General features: G+C 44.5%; 1 protein-coding gene across 6 annotated transcripts in view; it reads left to right on the top strand.

Moving 5' to 3' along the window:
- Nucleotides 1-26,406, top strand: part of ST3GAL3 (ST3 beta-galactoside alpha-2,3-sialyltransferase 3) — a 212,589-nt gene that overhangs the window by 122,155 nt on the left and 64,028 nt on the right. For all 6 annotated transcript variants that reach the window (XM_066376093.1, XM_066376094.1, XM_066376095.1 and 3 more), the window contains one exon: nt 2,040-2,132. In XM_066376093.1, the coding sequence (XP_066232190.1) occupies nt 2,040-2,132 (93 nt within the window). The remainder of the gene's footprint in view (nt 1-2,039; nt 2,133-26,406) is intronic.

Raw genomic sequence — 26,406 nt, forward strand, 5'->3', positions numbered from 1 at the left:
CGATATTTTGTTTCTGAAATAGTTGTTTACATAAGAAAATATTGTTGTGTAAATGTTCTTGTTAAGCCTTTGACTTTCTTTTGCCTACCAAATAAAGTCCCAGTTCTGGCTTGTCACTCGGCATTTGCTTTTGCATTTCAGGCTTTACATTTAATTGGTAGGGAAGGCTGAAAAAAATGTAGATTTCTAGAAGAAATTGCACATGGTTACAGATGAGTTTGTCTAAATTCACAGAGCAGTTAGTTTCTCTGTGTGAAGCCCTGGGCTAGGCCCTCAGAGGTACATGAGTGAATCACACGTGATACATGGTAGGCAGTGGCATCATGGTTTCCAGCCATCGGGTACAGGTGCCGGCCCCACCGACCCCCACACCACCTTATATGACCCTACCCAGTCCCTGGAGAAGGCAGCGCTGAGGGAAAACTTGCCAAAGGGCCCCAGCACAGTAGAGCAGCTGGACATCAGAGTGATCAGAGTTTCAGCAGCAGGACCAAGAGTAGAGGCAGGGAGGTCAGAACCTGGAACTGGCAACCAGCTAGGACTTCCTCAGGTGCTCCTGCGTGCAGGGCCTCCAGCCCCAGCAGTCACTGAATGTATCCTAGTCTTTTTTTTTTTTTTTTACAGAGATAGAGAGTCAGAAAGAGGGATATAGATAGGGACAGACAGACAAGAACGGAGAGAGATGAGAAGCATCAATCATTAGTTTTTCGTTGTGACACCTTAGTTGTTCAGTGATTGCTCTCTCATATGTACCTTGACTGTGGGGCTACAGCAGACCGAGTAACCCCTTGCTCAAGCTGGCGACCTCAGGGTCCAAGCTGGTGAGCATTGCTCAAACCAGATGAGCTCGCGCTCAAGCTGGCAACCTCGGGGTCTTGAACCTGGGTCCTCCGCATCCCAGTCCAACGCTCCATCCACTGTGCCACCGCCTGGTCAGGCAAATGTGTCCTATTCTTTCGTTATGGATTCTCTAGACTTCTCCAGCCACAAATTGAACACATAAGGTCATGAAGCCCAAAGATGTGAGGTGACTTGACTACAGTCACACAGCAGTAGAGCCAGGGCCGGAACACACAAGTCTTCTGGAAGATATTCAGCCATCTCTGACCTGTGGGTTCCCAAGATTGTCTTGGTTCCAGTCCAAGTACAGTGAGATTGTCAGGGTCACTTTGCTCCTTCATAAAAATTATAGGGTCTTCTGTTTGGCCCATCTCTGTGTGCAGTACTGGGGGTACAGGGTTAAATCAGACTCTGAGCTCAGGAAATTACAGAATAAAGAGGGAGACATACTGCCAACAATTGCAGCACAGTATAGCAAGTATGGATGGGGGCAGGCATGTAATGTGGGTGGCAGTGGGGCGGACTATAGGAGCATAGAGAAGGCACTTAGCCCAGTCTGGAGGTCAGGGAATTGACATCTGAGCTTAGTTTTGAAAAACCAGTAGGCATAGCCAAGTGAAGAAGGACAAGGAAGAACATTCTAGGCAGAAATAATAGAAGAGTATGAGAGCATTCTCAGCTAAACATCTAATAGTTATAGTAATAGCCCCAACATATATATATGTAGGATCTATATTCAGGGCACCGTGAGTGGTTCCCACTGGCTGGAGAGAATCCAGGCAGATGTGGCTGGATGTGTAGGAATATAGAAGGGCTGTTGAGAGGACGGTGCTGCTGACTTTCTCAAAGCCTGAGCTGCTCTCTCTTCAGATCTCCAGGCTCCACTCTCCCCGTGTGAGCCTGGATGGAGTTCCTGGTTTCCTTGGTATCAGCGGCACTGCAAAGAATTTAAAGCCAGTGAGTTCCTTTTACCAAATTCCACAGACAGGCCTTGCTTATTTTTCTACCTGTTCCTTTAGGGTTTTTTAATTTGGAGGGGTTTTGCCCCCCTGATGCTTTGGTGTGGAAGAGGAACTTAAGTGTTAATTGTAGGGAATGAAGCTTCATTCAGGGTTTAAACACCTACAGCCCTTCATAAACTAATAGCCCACTGACCGCTGAGTGCCTGGCAAGCTGTGACTTTCCTTCTCTTCCCATAGGCCTGCGGAGTTAGCCACAAAGTACGCAAACTTTTCAGAAGGAGCTTGCAAGCCTGGCTATGCTTCAGCCTTGATGACGGCCATCTTCCCCCGGTAAGTGCTTCTCTGTCTTCCCACCCCTAGATGCCTGCCGGATCCGGGGCGCCCAAGTCAGAAACACGTGATGTGCTCCAGAGAAAACAAGATTCTGTTATAACTTCCCCTCTGTGTCCTCGACCCTGTGGGCACCCGGAAAGGGCTTTGCTTTTAGTTAGTTCCCACCTCAGTCCTTGCTAAACCTTACCCCTTGCTCACCTACCAGCATAGCTTGTTTCTGTGGAGGAGGAGCAGGCCGGTAGAACCCATGTGGAAGCCAGGTGTCCAGAGGCAGCCCGACAAGGCTGTCCAGCACAGGAGCCCCAGACAGTATCGGTCGCCAAGCTTTCTGGAAGCTGGGAGAGGCGTATCCACATAAAGCAGGACCAAAGAGGAGTTGCTGAGGCTGGCCATGCTGTGCCTTCTCTCTCTGTCGTTTTGCATTCTGGACTCCTGGTTTTCCTTGCTGATAAAAGCTGGGCCAGACCCTGGTAGTTCCTTTACCAAATTCTGCTGAACTGCTTCGGTTACTATCTGCCTTCTACTTTTGGTTTTTTTTCCCTGAAGCTTTAGTGTGGAGAAAGGCCTGACATGCTGAGATCGGCTTGTCTGCAGCCTGGAGTGCAGTGAGACTGTCAGGGTCATTTTGTTCCTTCAGAAAGTTGTGGGAGTGTCTGACCTGGAGGAAGTCGAGAAAAGGCTGTGAGGATCCTCTGGGAGTCAGGATATAGCACTGGGACCACCGGAGGAGCCCTCAGGGTGGGCTCTGCTCATTGGGGAAAGGGTTTGCTCCCCGTCCCTGAGAAGGCTGAGGTGAGGGCACACGATGTACTCACACAGGAATGCTGAGATACCACTTGCCCAGACATAAATCCAGAATATTTGGGTTTTATGCTCCTTTCCTTTTTCTAACGGAGTGAGGCAAGATCAGCTCCTTATGGAAACAGGGGCTCTGCTGGCTGCATATCTGGTGTTCAGATAGAGTTCTCTTTGTCCAGGGTTTGCCTCTGAATTGATTCCAAGTATTTTGATTCCCCCATCTATTTACTGAGCACCTTTTAAGTATCTGGCACTATGTTCCATATTCTTACATGTGTTTTCTCAGGCCTCCGTGACTCAGTCCCCTGGGCCAAACACCTGTGAGTTTCCCTGACCTGTATGTAATCTCTTACTTTTTCTAACTGAAAGTAATATAAGCATGTGATTTAAAAAAATAAATAACTCAAACAGCACAGAGGCTGTGTATCTAGACCCCTTCCCCAGAGATAGTCTATATTATCATAAATGGGAACATACTGTATTTATTGTTCTGGTATCTTGCTTTTTACTCCTAACAGTATATGTTAGAGATTATCTATTAGTGATACATATGGGTCCATCTTATTTTTTGAATTATTTCATAATATATAATTATATGGATGTATCATACTTCTATTAAAAGTAAGATTTGCTGAACTTTCATTTACATGCAGTAAAATTTACTTTTTAGAGTAGTTGTATGAATTTTGATTAATGCATAACTTTATATAACCACAACAATCAATAGAACATTTCTGTCATCACCCTCAAAAGTTTCCTTTGCTCCTTTGCACTTAACCCTTCCCCCAAACCCCTCAGTGACAATCACTGATTAGTTTTCTGTCTCTAATATTTCCAGAATGTCATATAAATGGAATCATATAGTATGTAGTCTTTTGAGTTTGCCTCTTTCATTTTTAAAATGCATTTGAGCCTGACGAGTAGTGACACAGTGGATAGAACATTGACCTGGGACGCTGAGGTCCCAGGTTCAAAGCACCAAGGTTGCCAGTTTGAGCATGGGTTCATCCAGCTTGAGCACAGGCTCACCAGCTTGAGCACAGGCTCACCAGCTTAAGCGTGGGATCATCAAACGATCCCATGGTCATGGTCATTGGCTTGGAGCCCAAGGTCTTAGGCTTGGAGCCCAAGGTCTTTGGCTTGAACCCAAAGGTCACTGGCTTGAAGCCCAAGGTCGGTGGCTTGAGTCCAAGGCTGCTGGCTTGAGCAAAGGGTCATTGGCTCAACTTGAGCCCCTCCATCAAGGCACGTATGAGAAGCAATTGAACAACTAAAATGACGTAACTATGAGTTGGTGCCCTTCTTGTCTATCGGTCTGTCCCTCTCTCGCAAAAAAAAAAAAAAAAAGGTACATTTGAGGTTCATTTACATGTTCTACTAGTTGTTTCTTCCTTTTTATTGCTGAATAGTATTCCCTGGTATTGAACATAAGTCTGTTTCTCTATTCAGCAGTCAAATATATTTGGATTAATTCCAGTTTTTAGCTGTTAAAAATAGAGCCCCTATAAACATTTGTATACAGGATAACTGTTTCACTTTATAAGAAATTGCCAAACTTCCAAAGTAACTATGTAATTTTGCTTTCCCACCAGCAATGTATGAGAGTTTCAGTAGTTCTACCTCTGGTTTTAGCTGTTCTAGTAGATTTAGAGGGATAGTTCACTGTGATTTTAATTTGCATTTTACTAATGACTAATGATGTGAAGTGTCATTTTCATGTATGTTTTTGCCGTCTTTTATCTTTGGGGAACCATCCAAACTGTTGCCTTTTTTAATTGACTCTTTGTCATATTGAGTTGTAAGAAAACTTCTTTATGTATTCTAGATAGAAGCCCCTTGTCAGGTGATTAGCAAATACACACACACACACACACACACACACACACACACATACAACATACAGGGGGTCCTCAGGTTCCAACAGTCTCGACATGATGTTTCAAGTTTATGACACTCCCATAAAAACTTTAAAAAATTGAGACATGAGTGTTTTGGCTTAAGCCATTAGCATTGTACTTACAAACTATGTGTGTGAACTAGTTTGGTTGCATGGCATGGAAGAATACACAGAAAGACGGCATATGAATGAGGGAGGTGGCACCCCCCAGTACGCTTACCTACACCGTTTGGGACTGTTAAAAGTGCAAGTGTTTCGTTTATGTTAGGCTAGGATGTGTTTCGACTTATACCAAAATTTGGGTTATGTCACTGTTTTAGGAACTGAATTTTGTTGTAAACCGAGAACCCCCTACGTGTGTGTGTGTGTGTGTGTGTGTGTGTGTGTGTGTGTGTGTGTGTATTTTTTTTAAGTGAGAAGAGGGGAGATAGGGGGATAGGCTCCTGCATGTGCCCTGACTGGGATCCACCTGGCAAGCCCCATCTGGGGCTGTTGCTCAAATCAACCGAGCTATCCTTAGCACCCAGGGCCAACACTGCAAAAGGAGAAGAGAGTGAGAAGGGGAAGAGGGAAGAGAAGAGAAGCAGATGTTCACTTCTCATTTGTGCTCTGACCGGGGATCAAACTTGGGATGTCTGTCTGCTGGGCTGATGCTCTAGCCACTGAGCCAACTGGCCAGGGCCGCAAATATTATTTCAGTCCATAGCTTGTCTTTTTATTTTCTTAACAATGTCTTTCATAGAACAGAAGTTTTTCATCTTGATGAAACCCAATTTATCAATTTTCTTTTTTTCTTTTTTTTAGCAAGAGAGAGAAGGACCGACGGGAGAAACAGGAAGGGAGATAGATGAGAAGCATCAACTCGTAGTTGTGGCATTTTAGTTGCTCATTGATTGCTTTCTTAAATATGCCTTGACTGGAGCACTTCAGCCAAGCCAGTGACCCCTTGCTCAAGCCAGTGACCTTGGACTCAACCCAGAGACTTTTGGGTTCAAGCCAGCTACCTTAGGGCTCAAGCCAGTGACCAGGGGATCATGTCTGTGATCCCATGCTCAAGCTGGCGATCCTACAATCAAGCTGGTGAGCCCACGCTCAAATCGGCAACCTCAGGGTTTTGAACCTGGGTCCTTAGTATCCCAGGTCGATGCTCTCTCCACTGTGCCATTGCCTGGTCAGGCTATCAATTCTTTCTTTTATGGATTTTGCATTTGGTGTTTTATCTAAGAAGTCTTTCCGTAATCCAGGGTCAATAGGTTTTTTCTGTTTTCTCTTAGACTTTTTTTTTTTTTTTTTTGCTACAGAGCCAGAGAGAGACAGAGGGACAAATAGGGACAGACAGCCAGGAAGGGAGAGAGATGAGAAGCATCAATTCTTCGTTGCGGCCCCTTTAGTTGTTCATTGATTGCTTTCTCATATGTGCCTTGACTGGGGTGCTACAGCAGACCAAGTGACCCCTTGCTCAAGCCAGCGACTTTGGGGTTTCAACTTGGGTCCTCTGAGTCCCAGTCCAATGCTCTAGCCACTGCACCACCGCCTGGTCAGGCCTTTTAGAATTTTTATAGGTTTAGCTCTTTCATTTAGGTCTGACCCATTTCCAGTTAATTTTTATATATAGTAAAAGGTAAGGGTTGAGGTTCATTTTTTGCATGTAGATATTCAGTTTTTCCAGAATCATTTGTTGAAGACTGACTATCCTTTCTTCATTGTATTACCTTGGCATGTTTATTGAAAATCAGTTAAACATATGTGTATGGGTCTATTTCTGGATTCTTCATTCTAGTCTGTTGATCTATATGTTATCCTTGCACTGGTATCATATATATATAATCGTCTTCTTTTAATAAAGACAGCTTTATTTCTTCCTTTCCAATCTGGATGCCTCTTCTTTTTCTTGCCTCACTGCACTGGCCAGACTCTTCAGTGTGGTGTTGAATAGATGAGGGGAGAATAAACATAGGTACTTGCTTTGTTCCTAGTCTTAGCAGGAAAGCATTTAGTCTTTCACCATTATGGCATTAACTGTAGGTTTTGCATAGATACCCTTTCTTCAGGTAGAGGAAGTTCTCTTCTATTTCCAGCTTATTGAGAATTTTTATCATGAATAGATGTTGAACTTTATCAAAAGCTTTTTCTACATCTTTTGAGATGACCATATGGCTTTTCTTTTTTAATCTATTAAAATGATGAATCTCATTGATTACTTTTTTTTCATTGATTGATTTTTGAATGTTAAACTAACCTTTCATTTCTAAGATATATTTTATTTGGTATAATGTATTATTTTTTATATATACTGCTGAATTCAATTTACTGTTTTATTAAGGATTTTTTGTTTCCCTCATCATGAAAGATATTTATAATTTCTTTTCTTGTAATATCTTTATTTTTAGTATCAGGGTAAAGCTGACCTCACAGAAATAAGGAGGAAATTATTCCTTTATCTACAGTTTTCTGAAAGTTTTATATAGAATTGATAACATTTTCCCTTAAATTAAATGTTTTATGAAATTTATCACCAGAGTCATCTAGGCCTATAGGTTTCTATGTGGAAAGGTATTATTTTTTCTTTTTAATTAAGAATTGAATTTCTTTAATAGATCTAGGGCTTTTCTATCTTGATTCAGGTTTCTCTGTTTCTTCTTTGGTAGTTTGTGTCTTTCAAGGAGTTAGTACGTTTCATCTGAGTTGTTGAATTTATTGGCATAATATTGTTCATAATATTCTTTTATTGTTCCTTTAATGCCTGAGATCTCTAGAGAGATCCTCTCTTTCATGTCTGATATTGGTAATTTGTATGTTTTTCTTTTTTCCTCCTAAACTGCTTGGTTAGAGGTTTATCATTTTTATTGATCTCAATGAACTAGCTTTTGGTTCAATTGATTTTTCTCTTTTGTAAATTTTTTCACTGTGTTGTTGATTTCAATTCTTTAGTATTTCCTATCTTCCACTTATTTGGGTTTTAATTAGTTCTTTTTTGTCTTATTGTTTCTTAAGGTAGAAGGTTAGACCATTGATTTGATTCCTTTCAAATATAAGTACTTAATACTAGAAAATTTCCTCTAGGTTCTTATGAACTTTTTTGCTTAATTTCCAAATATTTGAGGATGTTCCAGATATCTTTATCTTATAGATTTCTGGTATATTTTTGTTGTGATCAAAGAACATGCTTTGTATTATTTTAATAGTTTTAAGTTAATAGAGATATAAATTATGGGATAAAATATGGTCTTTCTTTCTTTCTTTCTTTCTTTCTTTTTTTTTTTTTTTAGAGACAGAATCAGAGGGATAGGGACAGACAGGAAGGGAGAGAAATGAGAAGCATTAATTCTTTGTTGCAGCACCTTAGTTCACTGATTGCTTTCTCATATGTGCCTTGACCATGGGGCTACAGCAGACCGAGTGACCCCTTGCTCAAGCTAGTGACCTTGGGCCCAAGCTGGTGAGCTTTGCTCAAACCAGATGAACCCGCTCTCAAGCTGGTGACCTCGGGGTCTCGATCCTGGGTCCTCCGCATCCCAGTCCTACGCTCTAATCACTGCGCCACTGCCTGGCTAAAATATGGTCTTTCTTGGTGAATATTTGTGTGTACTTGAAAAAAAAAATATTTCTGCTCTCCTATATTCTTACTGATTTTCTGTCGGTTACAGACCAAGGGATGTTGAAGTGTCCATTTATCAGTCTTTGCTTCATGTATTTTGAAATTCTGCCATTTAGTACATATATATTTAGGATTGTTGTATCTCTTTGCAGAATAGATTTGTTCACTATTCTGAAATGTCTCTTTTTCCTGGTAGTAATCTTTGTTCTGAAATCTTACTTGTTCAATATTAATATAACCATTTCAGCCTTTTTAAAGCTTTTCTATTTTGTGACAGAGATAGAGAGAGACAGAGAGAGGGACAGTTAGGGACAGGCAGACAGGAAGGGAGAGAGATGAGAAGCATCAGTTTTTCTTTGCAGCACCTTAGTTGTTCATTGATTGATTTCTCATATGTGCCTTGACCGGGGGGCTATAGCAGACCAAGTGACCCCTTGCTCGAGCCAGGGACCTTGGGCTCAAGCTGGTGAGCCTTGCTCAAACCAGATGAACCCATGCTCAAGCTGGTGACCTCGGGGTCTGGAACTTGGGCCCTCCGCGTCCCAGTCCTACTCTCTATCCATTGCGCCACCACCTGGTCAGGCTGAAAGCTTCTTCATGGTATTATATTTTTTATTATTTTACATTTTTTAGTGAGAAAGGAGTATGTTTATGTTGACTCTTGAGCTCAGACAAATTGAGTCTCAGGGGTGCTTAGCAACAGTTCGTCATATCTGTGCCTTTATAATTAAAGCCGGTTTCTTGTAGATAGCACATAGCTGAGTCCTACTTCTTTATCCAGTCTGATAATGTCTGCCTTTTATTGGAACATTTATTCCATTTACATGTAATGTAATCATTAGTATAATTGAATTTAAATCTATCTTGCAAGTAGTTTTCGGCTTTTTTCTTTTTTTCTTTCTTTTCTTGCCTCCTTTTTGATTAATTGAATGTGTTTTGCAGTTTTATTTTATCTCCACTATTGATTTAATAGCTATATCGTTTTTATTTTGTTTTTCATGATTGTTCTAGAGTTTACAATATACATCTTTAATTTATAATATTTTTTCAAATAATATTCTGGGACTTCACTGAGAGCTTAAGAATATTACAAAATATGTTTCATTCCTCCCCTATTATTTGGGCCATTTTTTCTATATTTAACATCTATATATATTATAAACCCACACAACATTGTCTTTACTTATTTTAAACAGTTAATTATTTTACAATTTTTTTTTCTTAAGTCAGAATGGGGAGGCAGAGAGACAGATTTCCGCATGTGCCTTGACTGGGATCCACCCGGCAAGTCCCCTACTGGGCGATGCTCTGCCCATCTGGGGCCGTTGCTCCGTTGCTTAGCAACTGAGATACTTTAGCACCTGAGGCAAGGCCATGGAGCCATCCTCAGCACCCAGGGCCAACTTGCTCCAACTGAGCCATGACTGTGGAAGGGGAAGAGAGAGATAGAGAGAGAGTAGGGTGGAGAAGCAGATGGGTGCTTCTCCTGTGTTCCCTGACCAGGAATCAAACCTGGAACATCCACACACCAGGCCAATGCTCTACCCCTGAGCCAACTGGCTAGGGCCACAATTATTTTAAAATGAGGGGAAAAGGCAACCTGCAGAATGGGAGAAGATATTTGCAAATCATATAAAATCTTTTGTCTGATGTGGGGTTAATGTCTAGAATATTTAAAAACTACAACTCAACAATAACAAAAATAGGCAAAGGGTTTGAGTAGACATTTCATCAGGGGAGATGTACAAATGGCCAACAAGCATATGAAAAGATGTTCAACATCATTAGTCATTAGAGAAATGCAAATCAAAACCACACTGAGGTACCAACTATCCCATACCCATTAGGATGGCTGCTATTTTTAAAAAGCAGAAAATAACCAGTGTTGACTAGGATGTGAAAAAATTGAAACCCTTGTGCACTATTGGTGAGAATGTTAAACAGTACAGCCACTATGGAAAATAGTATGGCAGTTCCTCAAAAACATGAAAATAGAATTAGTATATGATCTAGCAATTCCATTTCTGGGTATATACCCAAAAGTAATGAAAGCAGGGTCTCAAAGAGGTATTTCCACACCCATGTTCATTGCAGCATTATTCACAATAGTTAAAACAACCCAAATGTCCCTCAACAGATGAAAGAATAAATAAAATGTGGTGTATATATACAACAGAATATTATTTACTTTCTTAAAAAGGAAGGAAATTCTGACATATGCTACAACATGATGAAAGTTGAGGATAGTATGCTAAGTACAATAAACCAGTCATAAAAAGGCAAATATAGTTTGATTCCACTTAATATGAGGTACCTAGAGTAGTCAAATTCATAGTGATAGAAAATAGAATGGTAGATGCTGGGGGCTGATGGCAGGGAGAAATGGGGAGTTGCTGTTTAATGGGTACAAAATTTCAGTTTTGTAAGATGAAAACAGTTCAGGAGATTGGCTGCTTAACAATGCAAATGTAGCCTGACCAGGCGGTGGCACAGTGGATAGAGCATTGAACTGGGATGCAGAGGTCAAAGATTCGAAATCCCGAGGTCACCAGCTTGAGCGCGAGGTTGCTGGCTTGAGCCCAAAGGTCGCTGGCTTGAGCAAGGGTCACTCACTCTGCTGGAGCCCCCTGGTTAAGGAACATATGAGAAAGCAATCAATGAACAATGAAGGTGTTGCAACGAAGAATTGATGCTTCTCATCTCCCTTCCTGTCTGTTTGTCCCTGTCTGTCCCTCTCTCTGTCTCTGTCTCTCTCACTAAAAAAAAAAAAATCCGAATGTACTTAACACTACTGAATTATACACCTAAAAACATTTAAGATGGTAAATTTTTATGTTGTGTATTTTACCACAATTGGATATTTTTAAAAAAATTTATTAAAGGGATAAAAGTCTTTTATAGTTACCCACAAACTTATTTTTACTGTTGGTCTTTCTTCCTTTGTGTAGATACAGATTTCTTTACAGTATCCTTTTTCTTCTGCCTGAAGAACTTAACATTTCTTACGAGGCATATATGGCAATGAAGTCTTTCTGTCTTTGGTTTGTCTGATAAAGTTTATTTTACCTTCAGTTTTTAAAGTTGTTTTTTGTTGGGGTTTTTTTGGCTAGGTATGATTTCAGGTTGACAATTTCACACATACAGAGTACTTTAAAGATATACAGTCATGCATCACTTAACAATGGGGATCGTTCTGAGAAATATATCGCTAGGAGGCGATGTCATTATGTGAACATCATAGAGTGTACTTACACAAACCTAGATGGTAGAGTATACTACATACCTAGGCTGTAGCATATAGTCTACTGCTCCTAGGCTATAAGCCTGTACAGCAGGGGGCCCCAAACTTTTTACACAGGGGGCCAGTTCACTGTCCCTCAGACCATTGGAAGGCCGGACTATAAAAAAAACTATGAACAAATTCCTATGCACACTGCACATATCTTATTTTAAAGTAAAAAAACAAAACGGGAACAAATACAATATTTAAAATAAAGAACAAGTAAATTTAAATCAACAAACTGACCAGTATTTCAATGGGAACTATGGGCCTGCTTTTGGCTAATGAGATGGTCAATGTCCGGTTCCATATTTGTCACTGCTAGCTGTAACAAGTGATATGACGCGCTTCCAGAGTTGTGACGCGTGTATCCCGCGTCACCGGAAGTAGTACTGTGAGCGGGCGACGCCACACTTTGTGGCGCTGCCACATACAGTACTCCAGGAGCACAGGATGCATCCTGTGCTCCTCTCACTGACCACCAATGAAAGAGGTGCCCCTTCCGGAAGTGCGGCAGGGCCAGATAAATGGCCTCAGGGGGCCACATGTGGCCTGTGGGCCGTAGTTTGGGGACCCCTGCTGTACAGCATGTTACTGTACAAAACAACACAATTAAACTAGGCACAATCAGGAGATGCAGCAAACTCTGTATGAGGCTCCTGCCGGTATAACATGCCATGCTGTTTTATAGCAAACTTTTATCTATATATAAATACAAAGACTACACTCTGAAATGACAATAAAAAGTATGGTAAATACATAAACCAGTAACATAGTCACTCATTATTATCATTGTACATTAATTATATGTGCTGTACTTCTATATGACTGGCAGCACATTAGGTTTGTTTACACTGGCATTGCCACAAATAGGTGAGTAATGTGTTGTACTACTGCATACCATGGTTACAATGTCACTAGACAATAACTTTTCAGCTCCATTCTAGTGTTGTAGGACCACTGTTGTTTATGTTGTCCTTCATTGACCAAAATGTCACTATACAGCACATGCCGATAGCTTTTTTTTTTAGCTTGCATAGTTTCTAAGAAAAGTTTTTTGTCATTATATTTTTTACTTTGTATGTAATGTTTCTCTTTTATATTGGCTGCTTTTTGAGATTTTCTTATCACTTTTTCAACCATTTGATTATGATGATCTTGTAGTTCTCTTTGTATTTATTGGGCTTGAGTTTATTTATAATCTTGGATCCATGGGTTCATAGTTTATTTTTTTAATCAAATTTAGATGGTTTTTGCCAACTAGTTGTGGCACAGTGAATAGAGCATTGACCTGGGACACTGAAGTCCCAGGTTTGAAACCCTGAGGTTGCTGGCTTGAGCGAGAGGTCACTGGTTTGGCTTGAGCACTCTGGTAAAGGCACGCATGAGAAGCAATGAACAACTGAAGTGATGCACCGAGTTGATGCTTCTCATTTCTCTCTTTCAAAAACAAACAAATGAACAAAAACAAACAAAAAACCCTGAGACAAATTTAGATGGCTTTTGTTCTTAGTTTTTCAAATATTTTTTTCTGCCCACCTCCTTTCCCAGGATTCCAATTACATGTCCAGTGGTCGGCAAACTCATTAGTTAACAGAGCCAAATATCAACAGTACAATCATTGAAGTTTCTTTTGAGAGCCAAATTTTTTAAACTTAAACTATATAGGTAGGTACATTCCTTATCGAGGTAGCGCTCGCACGTGGTATTTTGTGGAAGAGCCACACTCAAGGGCCAAAGAGCTGCATGTGGCTCACGAGCCGCAGTTTGCTGACCAGGGTTTTATACCCCATTAGTCCCACAGGTTACTGTTTTTGTTGTTGTTGGTTGTTTGTTTTTGCCAACCTTATTTCTCTCTGTGCTTCATTTTGAATAGTTGATATTGCTGTGTTTTCATGGCCACTGGTTTTTCTTTTGTAGTGTCTAACCAGCTGTTTATAGTGTATTTTTATTTCAGATATTGGGTTTTTTATTTTTGTAGTTTCATTTAGGTATTTTTATATCTTCCACTTCATTCCTTATTATGTTCCTGTGTTCTACCTTCTTGAACAGAAGGAACATATTTTTTTTTTTTTTTTTGCATTTTTCTGAAGCTGGAAACAGGGAGAGACAGTCAGACAGACTCCCGCATGCCCCCGACCGGGATCCACCCGGCACGCCCACCAGGGGCGCTGCTCTGTCCACCAGGGGGCGATGCTCTGCCCATCCTGGGCGTCGCCATGTTGCGACCCTCCTGGGCGTCGCCATGTTGCGACCAGAGCCACTCTAGCGCCTGGGGCAGAGGCCACAGAGCCATCCCCAGCGCCCGGGCCATCTTTGCTCCAATGGAGCCTCGGCTGCGGGAGGGGAAGAGAGAGACAGAGAGGAAGGCGCGGCGGAGGGGTGGAGAAGCAAATGGGCGCTTCTCCTATGTGCCCTGGCCGGGAATCGAACCCGGGTCCTCCGCACGCTAGGCCGATGCTCTACCGCTGAGCCAACCGGCCAGGGCCAGGAACATATTTTTAATAGCTGTGAATTTCATCATCTCTTATTTCTGGGATGGTGTCTACTGATTGATTTTACTATTGGCTTTGGCCTGTATTTTTCTGATTTTTTCATGGCTGCCAGGTAATTTTTTATTGGATTCCAGACAATGCAAATTTTACATTTCTCTGTGCTAGGTTTTGTTGTATTCCTTTAAAATGTGTGAGTTTTCCTTGGGGACTTAGTTAAATTACTTGGAATCAGTTGTATCCTTTTGAACCTACTTTTAATGTTAGCACATTTCTTAAGCAACCTGTTGTATATGGCAAATTTATCTCCATTACTAATGTGGTCATCTTCTGAGGACTCCCCAACGCTTCGTGCATTATGAGGTATTTCCATTCTGGCTTATTTATTTCCACTCTGGTTTGTGTGAGTCTGGCCAATTCCCAGCCCTTGTGAACACCAGGAATCATTTAATCTACTGTTTCCCGGTGGCCTTTCCTCAGACACAGTTTCCTCTCATGGATGCACAGGTTAGTACTTGGCCAGTGATCCGAGGGGACCCTTTTGAGGATCTCCACAGCTTTCTGTGCAGCTCTGTCTTCTGTGGGAGGCTTCTTCACAAATTCCAGCCTCCTTGGCTCGCTACACTTGGGTCTGCTTTCTCAACGCAGTCAGAGCACTGGGCTCTATTTGGGTTCCCCATCCTTTCATTGGTCTGAAAACAATTGTTTCATATATTTTGACTTGTTTGCTAGTTGTTTAAGGTAGAAGGGTATATTATCCCTGTTATTCCATCATGGAAACAGAAGTCCCTTGTTCTTTTTTACATAGCATGCCGTTGTAAAGATGCACTCACTATACTTTAGTTTATCAGGCCCCTCCCTGTCCATGGACATTTAGGCAATTGCCAATTTCTGTAACTAAAATATTAATTTTTAAAAACATTTTATTTATTGATTTTAGAGAGGAAAGAAGAGACAGACAGACAGAAACATTGGTGTGTTCCTGTATGGGCCCTGACTGGGTATTGAATCTATAACTGACCAAGCTATCTGTCCAGGGCCTAAAATATTAATTTAGTGAACAATCTGTTTTGTTTCCCACATATGTGAAATTATCTAGAATAAAACAATACTTCTGGATCAAAAGTAATTTTGAAAGTTATTGGCAAATTACCTGCTGTAGCAGTTTTTAAATTTATATCCACTTACAGTTGTTTGTAAAAGTGCCTTTCTGTTTTTTTTCCAGTATGTTTTTAGCTTTATTATTTATAATTGATTTAATAATCCATCTGGGATTTTTATTGTTTGTTTTGTTTTTGGTGTTAGGAGTGATCCCTGGTGTTTGGATTTAGGTTTATTTGTTTTTCCTGGTGGGTAGCTATTATTTCTTGAAATTTTGACCAAAAATTCCAAGTAAATTCAGAATGTTGATTTTACAGTAACAGTATTTTGACACAAACGGTCTTCATGTAACTCTTAATGTATTAGTTTTGACGTGATCTAATAAAAAAAACCATTAAGTCTTTCTCTTTTTTTAATTATCGAGTGCTGTGTGAAGCATGTTCTCACTCTGTTCCTAAGCCTGGCTCCTTGTGCTCACGCAGTCCCTGACTCCCGCGCCTGCGCACAGGCAGTGGATCGGGCACAGGCTGTGAAAGGGCTGCTGGTGTGCTCTCCTGTCCCGCTGCAGCACCCCACTTCTCCAAGAAGCCAGCTTTTTTTCTCTCACACATTTGTGCTGTCTGCTGGGAAATCCTCCTTTGCCTCCTTTTCTTGCTTTCCTTTTTTTTTTTTTTTTTTTAAGAGAAGAGGAAGGGAAGGAGATGAGAAGCATCAACTCATAGTTGCAGCACCTTAGTTGTTCACTGATTAATTTCTCATATCTGCCTTGACCGGGGGGCTCCAGCAGAGCCAGTGCCCCCTTGCTCAAGCCAGCATCCGTGGACTCAAGTCAGTGACCTTTGGGCTCAAGCCAGCAACCCCTCACTCAAGCTTGTGAGACCATGCTCAAGCCGATGAGCCCGCACTCGAGCCAGCGACCTTGAGGTTTCAAACCTGGGTCCTCAGCATCCCAGGTCAACACTCTATCCACTGTGCCACCTCCTGGACGGGCTCCTTCATTTTCTTGAAACTGGCCTGCCTGGATACATCATCCTCTAATGAGAGAGATGAGACATTAAGTTCCAAAGGGACTCAAATTTATTGAGCATCTGCTCTGCTCTAAACATTGAATTAGGGCCTTTCATCTGTTGGTCTCGTGGAATGGAACCATCTCCCCTGACCTGCACCCCTCTGCACACGCCGTGACTCTTTCCTCAGCCTGTACCACCACAGTGCCACACACATAGCTCTGTTACTGTGTTTGTAATTTGTTGATATTTCTTTTAGTATAGTGAGCTCTGCACTTGGCATAGAGATATGGTCTTGTTCATGGCTGCCAACACTTAGCAGAGCCTTGAGCACATAGTAGGCACTTACTGTTGGCTTTATGAATAGATATTAATATCTTCCCTCAGGAGATTGAAAGGCTGAGGGTGTGAAGAATGTTGATAAGACACTTTCAGTGGAGACAGTTTCTGAAGGAAAAGAATTATTTTGACACATACCAATACATGATAGATTGGAAAGACATGAGATTTGGAAACAGAAAGTTCTCATAGCTTTCTTACTTAATAGGCTGTGTGATCTTGGAAAAGTCTGAGCATTACTTAACTCATTAGTCAAGAGGATGAAATGAGATGCTATATCTTGGGGCTATAAATGTTAGATCATTCCAGCAAAATTGTTAGACACTTACTAAGTGAATTCTTATTTTCTCAATGACTTTTATTATAATCAGGTAAGTTTTTCAGAAATAAATAAAGATCCCAGAATAGATCATGGTAAACATACATCCCATTTTCCTGGCAATGATTTGTTACATGTATTTGAGTGGCTTTTTGTGCTTTGGTGAAAGAGTGAGTATCATGTCTTTTAGATGGTGGCCAGTGGAGCCAGTAAGCACTGGGAACAAGTGTGGCATCCACAGGTTAGTAAGCCTATGGCAAACATCTCCCGCAGAAAGCAGGACCCAAACCCAGGCCATGGCCATGCTGCAGAGCAGTAATAGCAGCAGTGGCCGTGATAGCTGACACTGACTGGTGTCAGTGTTAATGAAGCAGGTCCTGTGCTAAAACCTTTACCTAGGCCCTGGCCGGTTGGCTCAGTGGTAGAGCATCAGCCTGGCGTGCGGAGGTCCAGGGTTTGATTCCTGGCCAGGGCACACAGGAGAAGCGCCCATCTGCTTCTCCACCCCTCCCCCTCTCCTTCCTCTCTGTCTCTCTCTTCCCCTCCCACAGCCGAGGCTCCATTGGAGCAAAAGATGGCCCGGGCACTGGGGATGGCTCCTTGGCCTCTCCCCCAGGCGCTAGAGTGGCTCTGGTCGCGACAGAGCGACGCCCCGGATGTGCAGAGCATCGCCCCCTGGTGGGCGTGCCGGGTGGATCCTGGTCGGGCGCATGCGGGAGTCTGTCTGACTGCCTCCCTGTTTCCAGCTTCAGAAAAAGACAAAAAAAAAACCAAACCAAAAAAAAAATCTTTACCTAGAGTTTTCTGTTTTAATCCTCCCAACAATCATATGAGATAGGTATTATTATTAATCTGCTTTTAAATATTAGGAAGTAGAGGTGTAGAGAAGTCAAGCAGTTTGCCTGACGTCAAACAGATGAGAAGTGATGAAGCCAAGTTTGAACCCAAGCACTCTTAACCACAGATCCCACTTCTTAACTGCTGCATTCTACTTCTTCTCACAGCTGCTTTTTCATGAATGAGCTGGCTAGTGGCCAACGTAGAGGTCTGTGAGATGCCTGGTGGTGGCTAATGAGGTATTGGTGTAGAAATTGCCCCCTTCCCCTCTACAAAGGAAAACCTCACTTCTCCTGAGACACACTTTGCTCTAGGAAGGCCAGGATGCATGCTGCTTATCTGTGATTGTGTGCTCTTGTGACGTTCATACCACTAAGGAATCATTTCCACGGTCCAAGCCTGATGAATTCCCAAGGATCCCACAAGGACAGTTTTTGAAACCTTGCTGAGCTCTGAGGCAGCAAGTCTGCAGTACTGACAGAGCCCAGCTGCCTGTTTCAGGACCCTTGCGTGAGAAAGTACAGGAGGCCCATTGCACTGCCCTGGGGGTTTTAAGAGCTTGTGGGCTCCTGGCCAGGGTAGCTGGGTATCTGGTATCCCCACATTCCAAAGCCCCTCCCTCTCTGCCCTTCCAGAGAAGGATCCTGGGACTTTTATCACTTACTACCAGGGAGGGGTGGTAAGATTGAGAGGAATCCTTGCTAAGTTTTGTCCCATATCATAAATTACATCAGGGAATAGAGCACCATGCCCTTCTACAAAATCACTGTCCTTCCATACTGGGAGCAAAATTGAGTCCCCCACCCCACCCCATTAATGTGCAGAGGGCTTGTTATAATTATTTTCTCCACTGCCTCACATCCTTCCAGCTCTTAATCTCTGTGATCTAGCTTCCTCTCCCACCCTTTCTCTCCCTTAACACTTTAGTCCAAGTCACCAGATTGCCTAAAAAGACTAACTGACAAATTCAAGGGGTAGACCTTCTCTTTTTTTGACATTCCTGAAGCATTTGGCAGTAATGATCTCTTCCTCCATTTTGAACATTTGAAACTCTCCTCATAAATTCTTTGTCCAGGGTCGCTTTCAGTTCCCCTACTTCTCTGATTGTTCCCTCTCAGTCTCTTTTGCAAGCAATCTCTTTTTCCTGTGCCCACGCTTAACAGTTGATGTCTGCCAGGGTTTCCTTATGGCCCTCTTCCCACTCCACTGCTTCAGCTAACGCATATGCTGATGACTACTTCCAACTCTGTTTGGAGCTCAAATCTCTCCAGGTCTCTAGACCCAAATACCCAACTTCCTGCTGGACAGCTCCACTTGGATGACTCAAGCATCTCAAAATTAGTGGATCCAACTTACTGAATTTGCAGTAAATCTAATCAGTCCACGTTGCGTTTTTCAGTGAATGACACCATATCCACTCTGTTACCCGAGCCAAATCTGGAAGTCATTCTTTCTCCTTCCTTTCTCAAGCAGATAATCAATTAGTCACGGAGTCCTGTCATTTCTGTCCCCTATGATATCTCTTCTCTGAGGTCAGTCCCTACCCTGTATCCTGATTCCCTAACCTCTCCTGAATCTTGGACCTGAAGATTCAGGAACCTAGATCGTCATTTTCTTTACTAACTCCTTCATCTCACTATTTAATCATACTCTAGTTTCTCCTATCCCTTAAGTTGCCACATTGACTGTACTCTCCTATAAACCTAATGATAACAGCTATCCTATAAACCTAATGATAATAGCTACCATGTCATTCATTCAACATACCTTTATTGAGCACCTATTATATATGTTCCAGACAGTTTTTTAGGGCTAGATGCTCAAGCATGGTATAAGATACATAAAATCTCTCCCCTCAAAGAGCCTACATTTCATTGGGAGACACAGTGTATATAAAAATGTAGAGCACGTACTTACTATGTGCCAGCCACTGTGCTGTATATTCATTATCTGTATATATATATCAAACACTGTATATTCATTATCTCATTTAGTCTTTACATAACAACCCTGTGGAGTAAGTGCTGTTGTGCCCATTTTACAGATGAAAAAGCTGGAACTTACCCAAGGTCACAGTAGCACAGAGCCCGGAATGAAGCCCATCAATCCTACCTTATGTTCTGAGTCATGGCTCTGAACCATAAGCCTGTAGGGGGATGAAGATTCCTTTTGCTTGGAGAATATTTTAAATATCTTCAGTAGATACCACCTTCACTGAGATCTCTGGGTGCTGGGCCTTTCTGGGAAGAGCAGAGAGCTCCTCTCAACACAATGTTCAAGGGTTGACAACCCTGTATCAGCTTGACTGACTAAATGCCTGTCCTTGACCTGGACTTCAGCCTGAAACTGAAGGAATTGCCATCTGTGTCCTCTTGATTTCTCTGCCATCGATTTTGTTTCATGTGTTCCTCAGGGTTAGTTGTTCTGACCTCCTCTGGGAACTGCTTTTAAATTAATTTCATTTCTTGTCTCCCCCGCCATTCAAGGAACTCAGCCCCACAGTAACTGATGTTTCATACCCCATCTTCTTCCTTTTTCACTGTGTTCCAACCCTTAAAGATGGGTCTGCAGGAGATGGCCAGCAGTTGTGTTTTCTTTAGGAAAATGTCCTCTCCTAGATGACCAGGGATCCACGCTCTTTTGCACAGGTGGGTATTGCCAACCCACCTGTTGGGTTTGCCGTGGTTTTAAATTCATTTGCTGCAGGTGAAGTGCTAGGCCTCAGTCTGCTAACTTACTCCTGATGGTATCGGAGTGTGTCTTTTCTCTTGCTCCAGTTCAGGACCTGGGGGCTATGTCTCATCCTCTAATTTCTCCTGAAGGTGAGAGCCAGGCACAGTCCTTGGTAAAATGCCCCTGCAGGGCATCTGCCAGTTGGGAGCCTATCGTGTGCAATGGAATCAGAAGTGGTGTGAGCTGGTCTGCAACAAAATTTTTGAGAAAAAAGTTTTAGAAATGTCTATAGCAGTTAGAGTTAATGTCAGTTGGCCCTAATAATTAAAAAATGGAGCTTTATGTGTTTTAATTTTTCTATGACTCATTTTTATTATACTTTATGAAAGTATCACTGTGACAGAATTGCAATTTAAAAAGCAAAACGTCACAGATGGTTTGATAAGCATTGGACTCTAGCGATAAGAGCACAGGCTGTGGGGTGGCTTAACCTCTCCAAACCTCCCTTTCCTCATCTGCTCCTACTGAACTGGGGGTTAAGGGAGGCAGTGCATGGACACAAACACATCTCTGCTCTGGAAGAGGTGAGGACAGAGGAAAGGCCTTAAGCAGGAAGGGATGATAACAGAGTCATTGGGGGACTTCTAGTGCAGGTGATGCCTGAGCTGTGCGGGGAAGGACGGACTCCAGGAGCAGGGTCAGTCATCTGGTGGGGAGCAGCTTCTGCCCTTGCAGACTGAGCTCTGGGCTCTGTGGGGAGTAGGAACCCTAGGTGTGCTTAGAGCTCAGCCTCTGGTGAGAGCAGGCAGGCAGGCTGCATTCCTGCGGTAGTGAAGATTGATCCTGTCAGATTAGCAGCTTTGCTTTTCTTGGTTCAGGTACAAGATCCCCACGTGGAGGGCTCCGCTGCCGGGGAACCACTAGAACTGAGGAAAGCAGGGAACGGGATCCTGGTCCTTCTCCCAATCTGTGCGAGGCTCCAGGCCAGGAACCTCCCTGCACGGGCCCCTCAGTGGGGAGGGCCCGCGTCTGAGCTCTACTCACACAGTCGCAGGGTGAGGCAGAGCTCTGCCGAGAGGAGGATGCTGGGACGTGGTCCGCTCTCCCTACTCTGTCTGACCCCAGGGAGTGGGATGGGGGACCACAACTGCACGCAGAGTGCCTCTCCACGCGAATAGCCAGAGCTAGGGGGGAGGCAGGGCTGCAGCCAGACCTCTCTCCGGTGCAGGCAGGACCCCAGTCCACGTCCACCTTCATCCTCTGAGCTTTCTACTCTCTGCTCCCAGTCAATCATGGATTGCTCCTAGGCAAATGAAGGAGCCAGAGGGAAGCCATGACTCCGCCCAGGGAACCTGAGTTCAGTAAATCTCTCAGGAGAGAGGTCTGGGCTAAAGGGGGAAAAAATGGGAAGAATTCATATGGAAACCTCAGAAAATAGATGAGCTTGTTCAGGGTGATGTGGAGAGTAATGGGCAATATGGCCCCTGCTCTTGGGAGACCCTGATGGGGAAAATGCAAGTCTGACCGCCGGCAGATCACAAAGGCAGGCCTGTCGACAGCTGGCTGGTGACATCTCTATGCCTCTTGTGTTGGGATCAACCCATTTTTTCCTTTCTGTGTTCCACACACTTAGTATGGGGAAGTTTCTTGTACCAGGACTACTTGAGAACACACAGTTTGAAAATATGGTTGGAAAAAACAAAGGACACCTTGCATTCTGTTGCTCAGCTCCTGAAGAAAGAGTGTCGAGGCCATAGACCAGCTACAGAATTTGCCCCCAAAAGCATGCCCTCCTATGAAGCAAGACCCCCAAATAAGCCAAGGCACGTGCATGGGCCCTGGGCTTAGAAATAGCAATGAGGGTCACAATTACAGATGTTTCTGTGACTGCTGTCCCCTTGGCTTTGCTCCCACACGTCCATGGGTGGCTGTGATCAGCGAGATTCTAGTCGATAAAGGGCTGTCCCCACCTCATTCCCCATTGCCTCCATCCACTCTCCTGCACACCCTCAGGACAAGCAAGAGGGATTAAGGGCAGTACTTTGTTCAGCTCTATGTTTACCCTTTGGACCTTTTATACCCTCCCTGAGCCACTGCCTACACACCTGTGCCTTTCTCTTTCTGCTCAGAGGCTGTTGTGTGCACAGGTGCCCCTGATATCCAGGTCCCTTCCCTCATAATGGGCTTGTCTCCACGTCTCCCCTGCACCTGAGGGAGAATGCAGTGAGAATGACCACTGCTTTAAGCCCATGTGGTTCTCCTGGTGAAAGCGTCCTTCCTCAGAGGCAATGGCCTTTTTCAAATACCGTCAGCAGCTACCTCCTGCATAGCTGGTTCTGCTCCAGCCTAGTATTCCTGAGGTAGGATAAGAGCAGTACAAAAGGCAGCAGGGCAGTGCACAAGCCATGCCCTGGTGCCAGCGACCACGGGGAAAGACTGCTGATCCAGGAGACTTGGGCCCTGGACCCACCGTGTCTGCAGCGGGCTCCTACAAAGTCACTGACCCTCCGGGGATGCTTTCCTTTGCCGCCACTCAGATTATTAGGAGGAAACAAAGGGTCCAGGGGCTACAGTCTTGCCAAGGAGAGCTGTCAGCACAGACACAGCTGCATATAGGGTGCAGATTCAGGAGTGAGCTGGCTCCCTCTGTCTCTGTTCCAGTGCTCGCTCAGGGACTCCACGGAGAAGTATTTGATGAAGGCAGAAAGAAAAGAGCAGCTATTCTTGCCCCTGCATCTGGACCTCCAGGGCTGGCCTCTGTGAGCAGCAGGTCTCATCATTATCGAGCCCTGAACCCCTTTCAGGCAGGACTTGGGGGATGGATGCAGAGGGGGTTGGGCCTGGACCCAAGTTACAAGGCTATAGCCACTGTGTTCCCTCCAGCGGGAGGCTATTCATTTCTTTCCAGGCCATGAGTGGGCCTGCTTACTAGCTACGTGTCAGCCCGTTTCTGAGGGCTGACCTGGATTGCAGGAAGCAGAGAGCTTTGTAGCTGGAGCAGAAGTGGTCCAACCACACTCAGACCATCATCGCCTGGTGCTGGTGTGAAGTGAAGGGGAAGTGGGCTGGGGCGTCTCTGCCACCTGGCTTCACCACTGGCTCAGTGATCCTCGAGGTCAGGGCCTTGCCAGCACCTCCGCCGGGCTCCCAGGGTCTCATTCATGCTGTCTCAGCAACGACTGAGTGGGGCTGGGGACTCCCCTTCCTCAGTCTGGGCAGAGGGAGAGAGCTTGGACTTTGGAGTCGAGCAAACCTGGGTTTGAATCCCAGCTCTGCCACTTAGCTAGCCGAATGACCTTGGACAGGTAGGTTCCTGAGTCGTGGCCAGCTTCAGCCTCCTCATCTGCAAAGGGGGAGTGACAGTCCCTACTGGGTGGGGAGGTGTGAGGCTTCCACAGGCTGACGTCCAGAGGCCTGGGGCTGACCTGCGTGAGTGCTGTCAGTGGCGGTGATTGTTGTTGCTGTTCAGTCTCCTCACGCCCTGACGGCCTCAGCTCTTATCGAGAACTTCTGGTATGCGTCTTGGTGGGAGCCGTCAGGACTTGTATAGACTGTGCGTACAAACCCGGTGACTGGCATTTGTTGACAGGAATACCTCCGCAGATCGGGAAGTGTGGCTTTTGAAAAATCCAGCCACACAGGATGCAACTGATAACTTGCGATTTAGTTTAAAAAGGCTTCTGGCCTGACCTGTGGTGGCGCAGAGGATAAGGCGTCAACCTGAAATGCTGAGGTCCTGGTTCAAGACCATGGGCTAACCCAGTCAAGGCACATTCGAGAAGTAACTGCTAGTTTATGCTTCCTGCTTCTCTCTCCCCCGCCTTTCTCTCTCTCTCTCTCTCCCTCTCTCTCTCTCTCATTCCTCTCCTCTCTAAAATCAATAAGTAAAATATTTAAAAAAAATGTTGCCCTGGCCAGATAGCTCAGCTGGTTATAGCATCATCTCGAAGCATAGAGAGTGCCAGTTTGATACCCAGTCAGGTAGACACAGGAACAAATTGATGTTCCTGTCTCCCTCCCTCTCTCTCTCTCTCTCTCTCTCTCTCTCTCTCTCTCTCCTTGCTTCTCTCGCTAAAATAAATTTTTAAAAAGTTAAAAACAAAAAAAAGCTTTTGACCACCTGACAGAGTTGTCAGAGTGCCAGGGAACCGATGTGTCCTGGTGCCTAGCCCTCGGGGGCCTTGCCCTACAGACTTAGTCGTACACCTCTGTGCTGAGCATGTGTTGTTCCCGCGCCCGGAACGCTCTTCTCCCAGCTCTCTGCCTTTAGAACCACCTTACTCTGCCAAGCCGCTCAGTGTCACCTGGCGCAAGCATGGCGCTCTGATTGAGAGCTGCTGCCCGGTTCTTCCTCAGAAGGGGCCTGGACGAGATGTGCACTCGGCTCTGGGGACGCCACATGCACGTGCTACCTGGAGTGTTCTCACAGTCTTCACTCTTTACCTTCACACTCAGAAGCCTTCACACTCAGAAGCCTCCTCAGTGAGGCTTCTCCCTGGTCCCAGGCAGAGTCAGACTGGGGGGCTCCCACTGCTCCTGCTGCATCTCTGTCTGTAACACTTCACACGTGGCCTGGTGGTTCCCTCCTGGGGCCTCCAGTAATCCTTGTCTAATTTTCACCTTTAATTTACCCTTTGTCACTTACTGAGAATGAATTGGGGACAGCTCCCATTTCTCTCCTTTGTCCTCCTGCCAGCACAGGTGTCACAGGCGACTTTGGCTCGGAGAGGGGATGAAAGTGGGTCATCCTGCCGACCGTGTCTGTGCCGCCTCAGGCCCCCGAGCTGCCCGGCCCGGCAGCCGTGGCGCCAGCACCCACAGTGGGAAGAGTCTGAAGTGATTCTAAGGAGATAGTAAATTCTAGATCATTCTCCTCTCAGCACATTTAGTTTAATAGGCTCCTTCAATTAGCGAAAATAATTGGGAATTGCTTGTTTGCTCACTTGCTTAATGCATTTTTATTGACTGCCTGTGTTGGACACGGGGAAGTGATTTTAGAAAATGTCGGCATGGTGCCAGGTCACCATCTGGGGGACATAAGTTGAAGTTGTACCTTAGGGTCCCAGTGACATTCAGGCCAGGCTGAAAAGTGAGAGGCTGGTTGAGAGTGCTTGCACTTGACCGAGGCGCAGCAGAAGCACTTTCCATGGCTGAGTGAGTGTCCCGTAAGTAGCTCTGTGGGCTGTGGCAGGGCTGGAGGATGACAGCTTCAGGGCCTCAGAAAAACTGTCTTGTGAGTAGCTTTCATAGAGCAGGGTTATAGAGAGACAAATGACATCTGAAAAGACTCTGAGCAAGACTTCTTGGCATGTTCCCCCAAAGTCCAGGCCAAACAAAAGGCTGTTGATGGCATTTCTTCCGCACAAGTCACGAAAAGCTTCAGATGAAGGGTGAACAATTTCTGCTTCTGCAATTCAGAGGTCATAAAGAATGAAGAATGGCTTGGGGAAATCATGGCTTCATCAGTCAGCCGGCATCTGCCTCCTAGAATTGAGCGCTCTGCGCAGCATGTGATGTTAATCCCTGTGCCCCCTGCAGAGGCTCCAGTGTGGCAGAGTGCCCTCCAGGCATGGGAGAAAGCCTCCCGCCCTCCACCTCTGTGGAGCCAGAACCAGGCCGCAGATCCCCATTTAGTCCCCATTTAGTCCTTGCTTGCTCCACACCTGACCTCAAGGGACCCAAGTTAGATTCTGCCCCTCCTCTGCTCCCTAAACACCGCACTCTGCCAAGCCTGTGCAGAGCTTTGAGGGGACCACCAGAAGTAACAGTTGCTGCCCCCCAGGGGGGCTGAGTGGATGAGAAAAACAAACGGAACAGTGTGGTGACTATAGTAACAGCGAACCAAGGAGTGGTGAACACCCAGGTTAGGGGCCCTAACCAAACTGAGCGACAGGAAAAGGTTCCTAGAGGAGGTGCCACCTGTGCCAACT

Source organism: Saccopteryx leptura, chromosome 3 (genome assembly GCF_036850995.1).
Source record: "Saccopteryx leptura isolate mSacLep1 chromosome 3, mSacLep1_pri_phased_curated, whole genome shotgun sequence".
NCBI classification, from domain to species: Eukaryota; Metazoa; Chordata; class Mammalia; order Chiroptera; family Emballonuridae; genus Saccopteryx; species Saccopteryx leptura.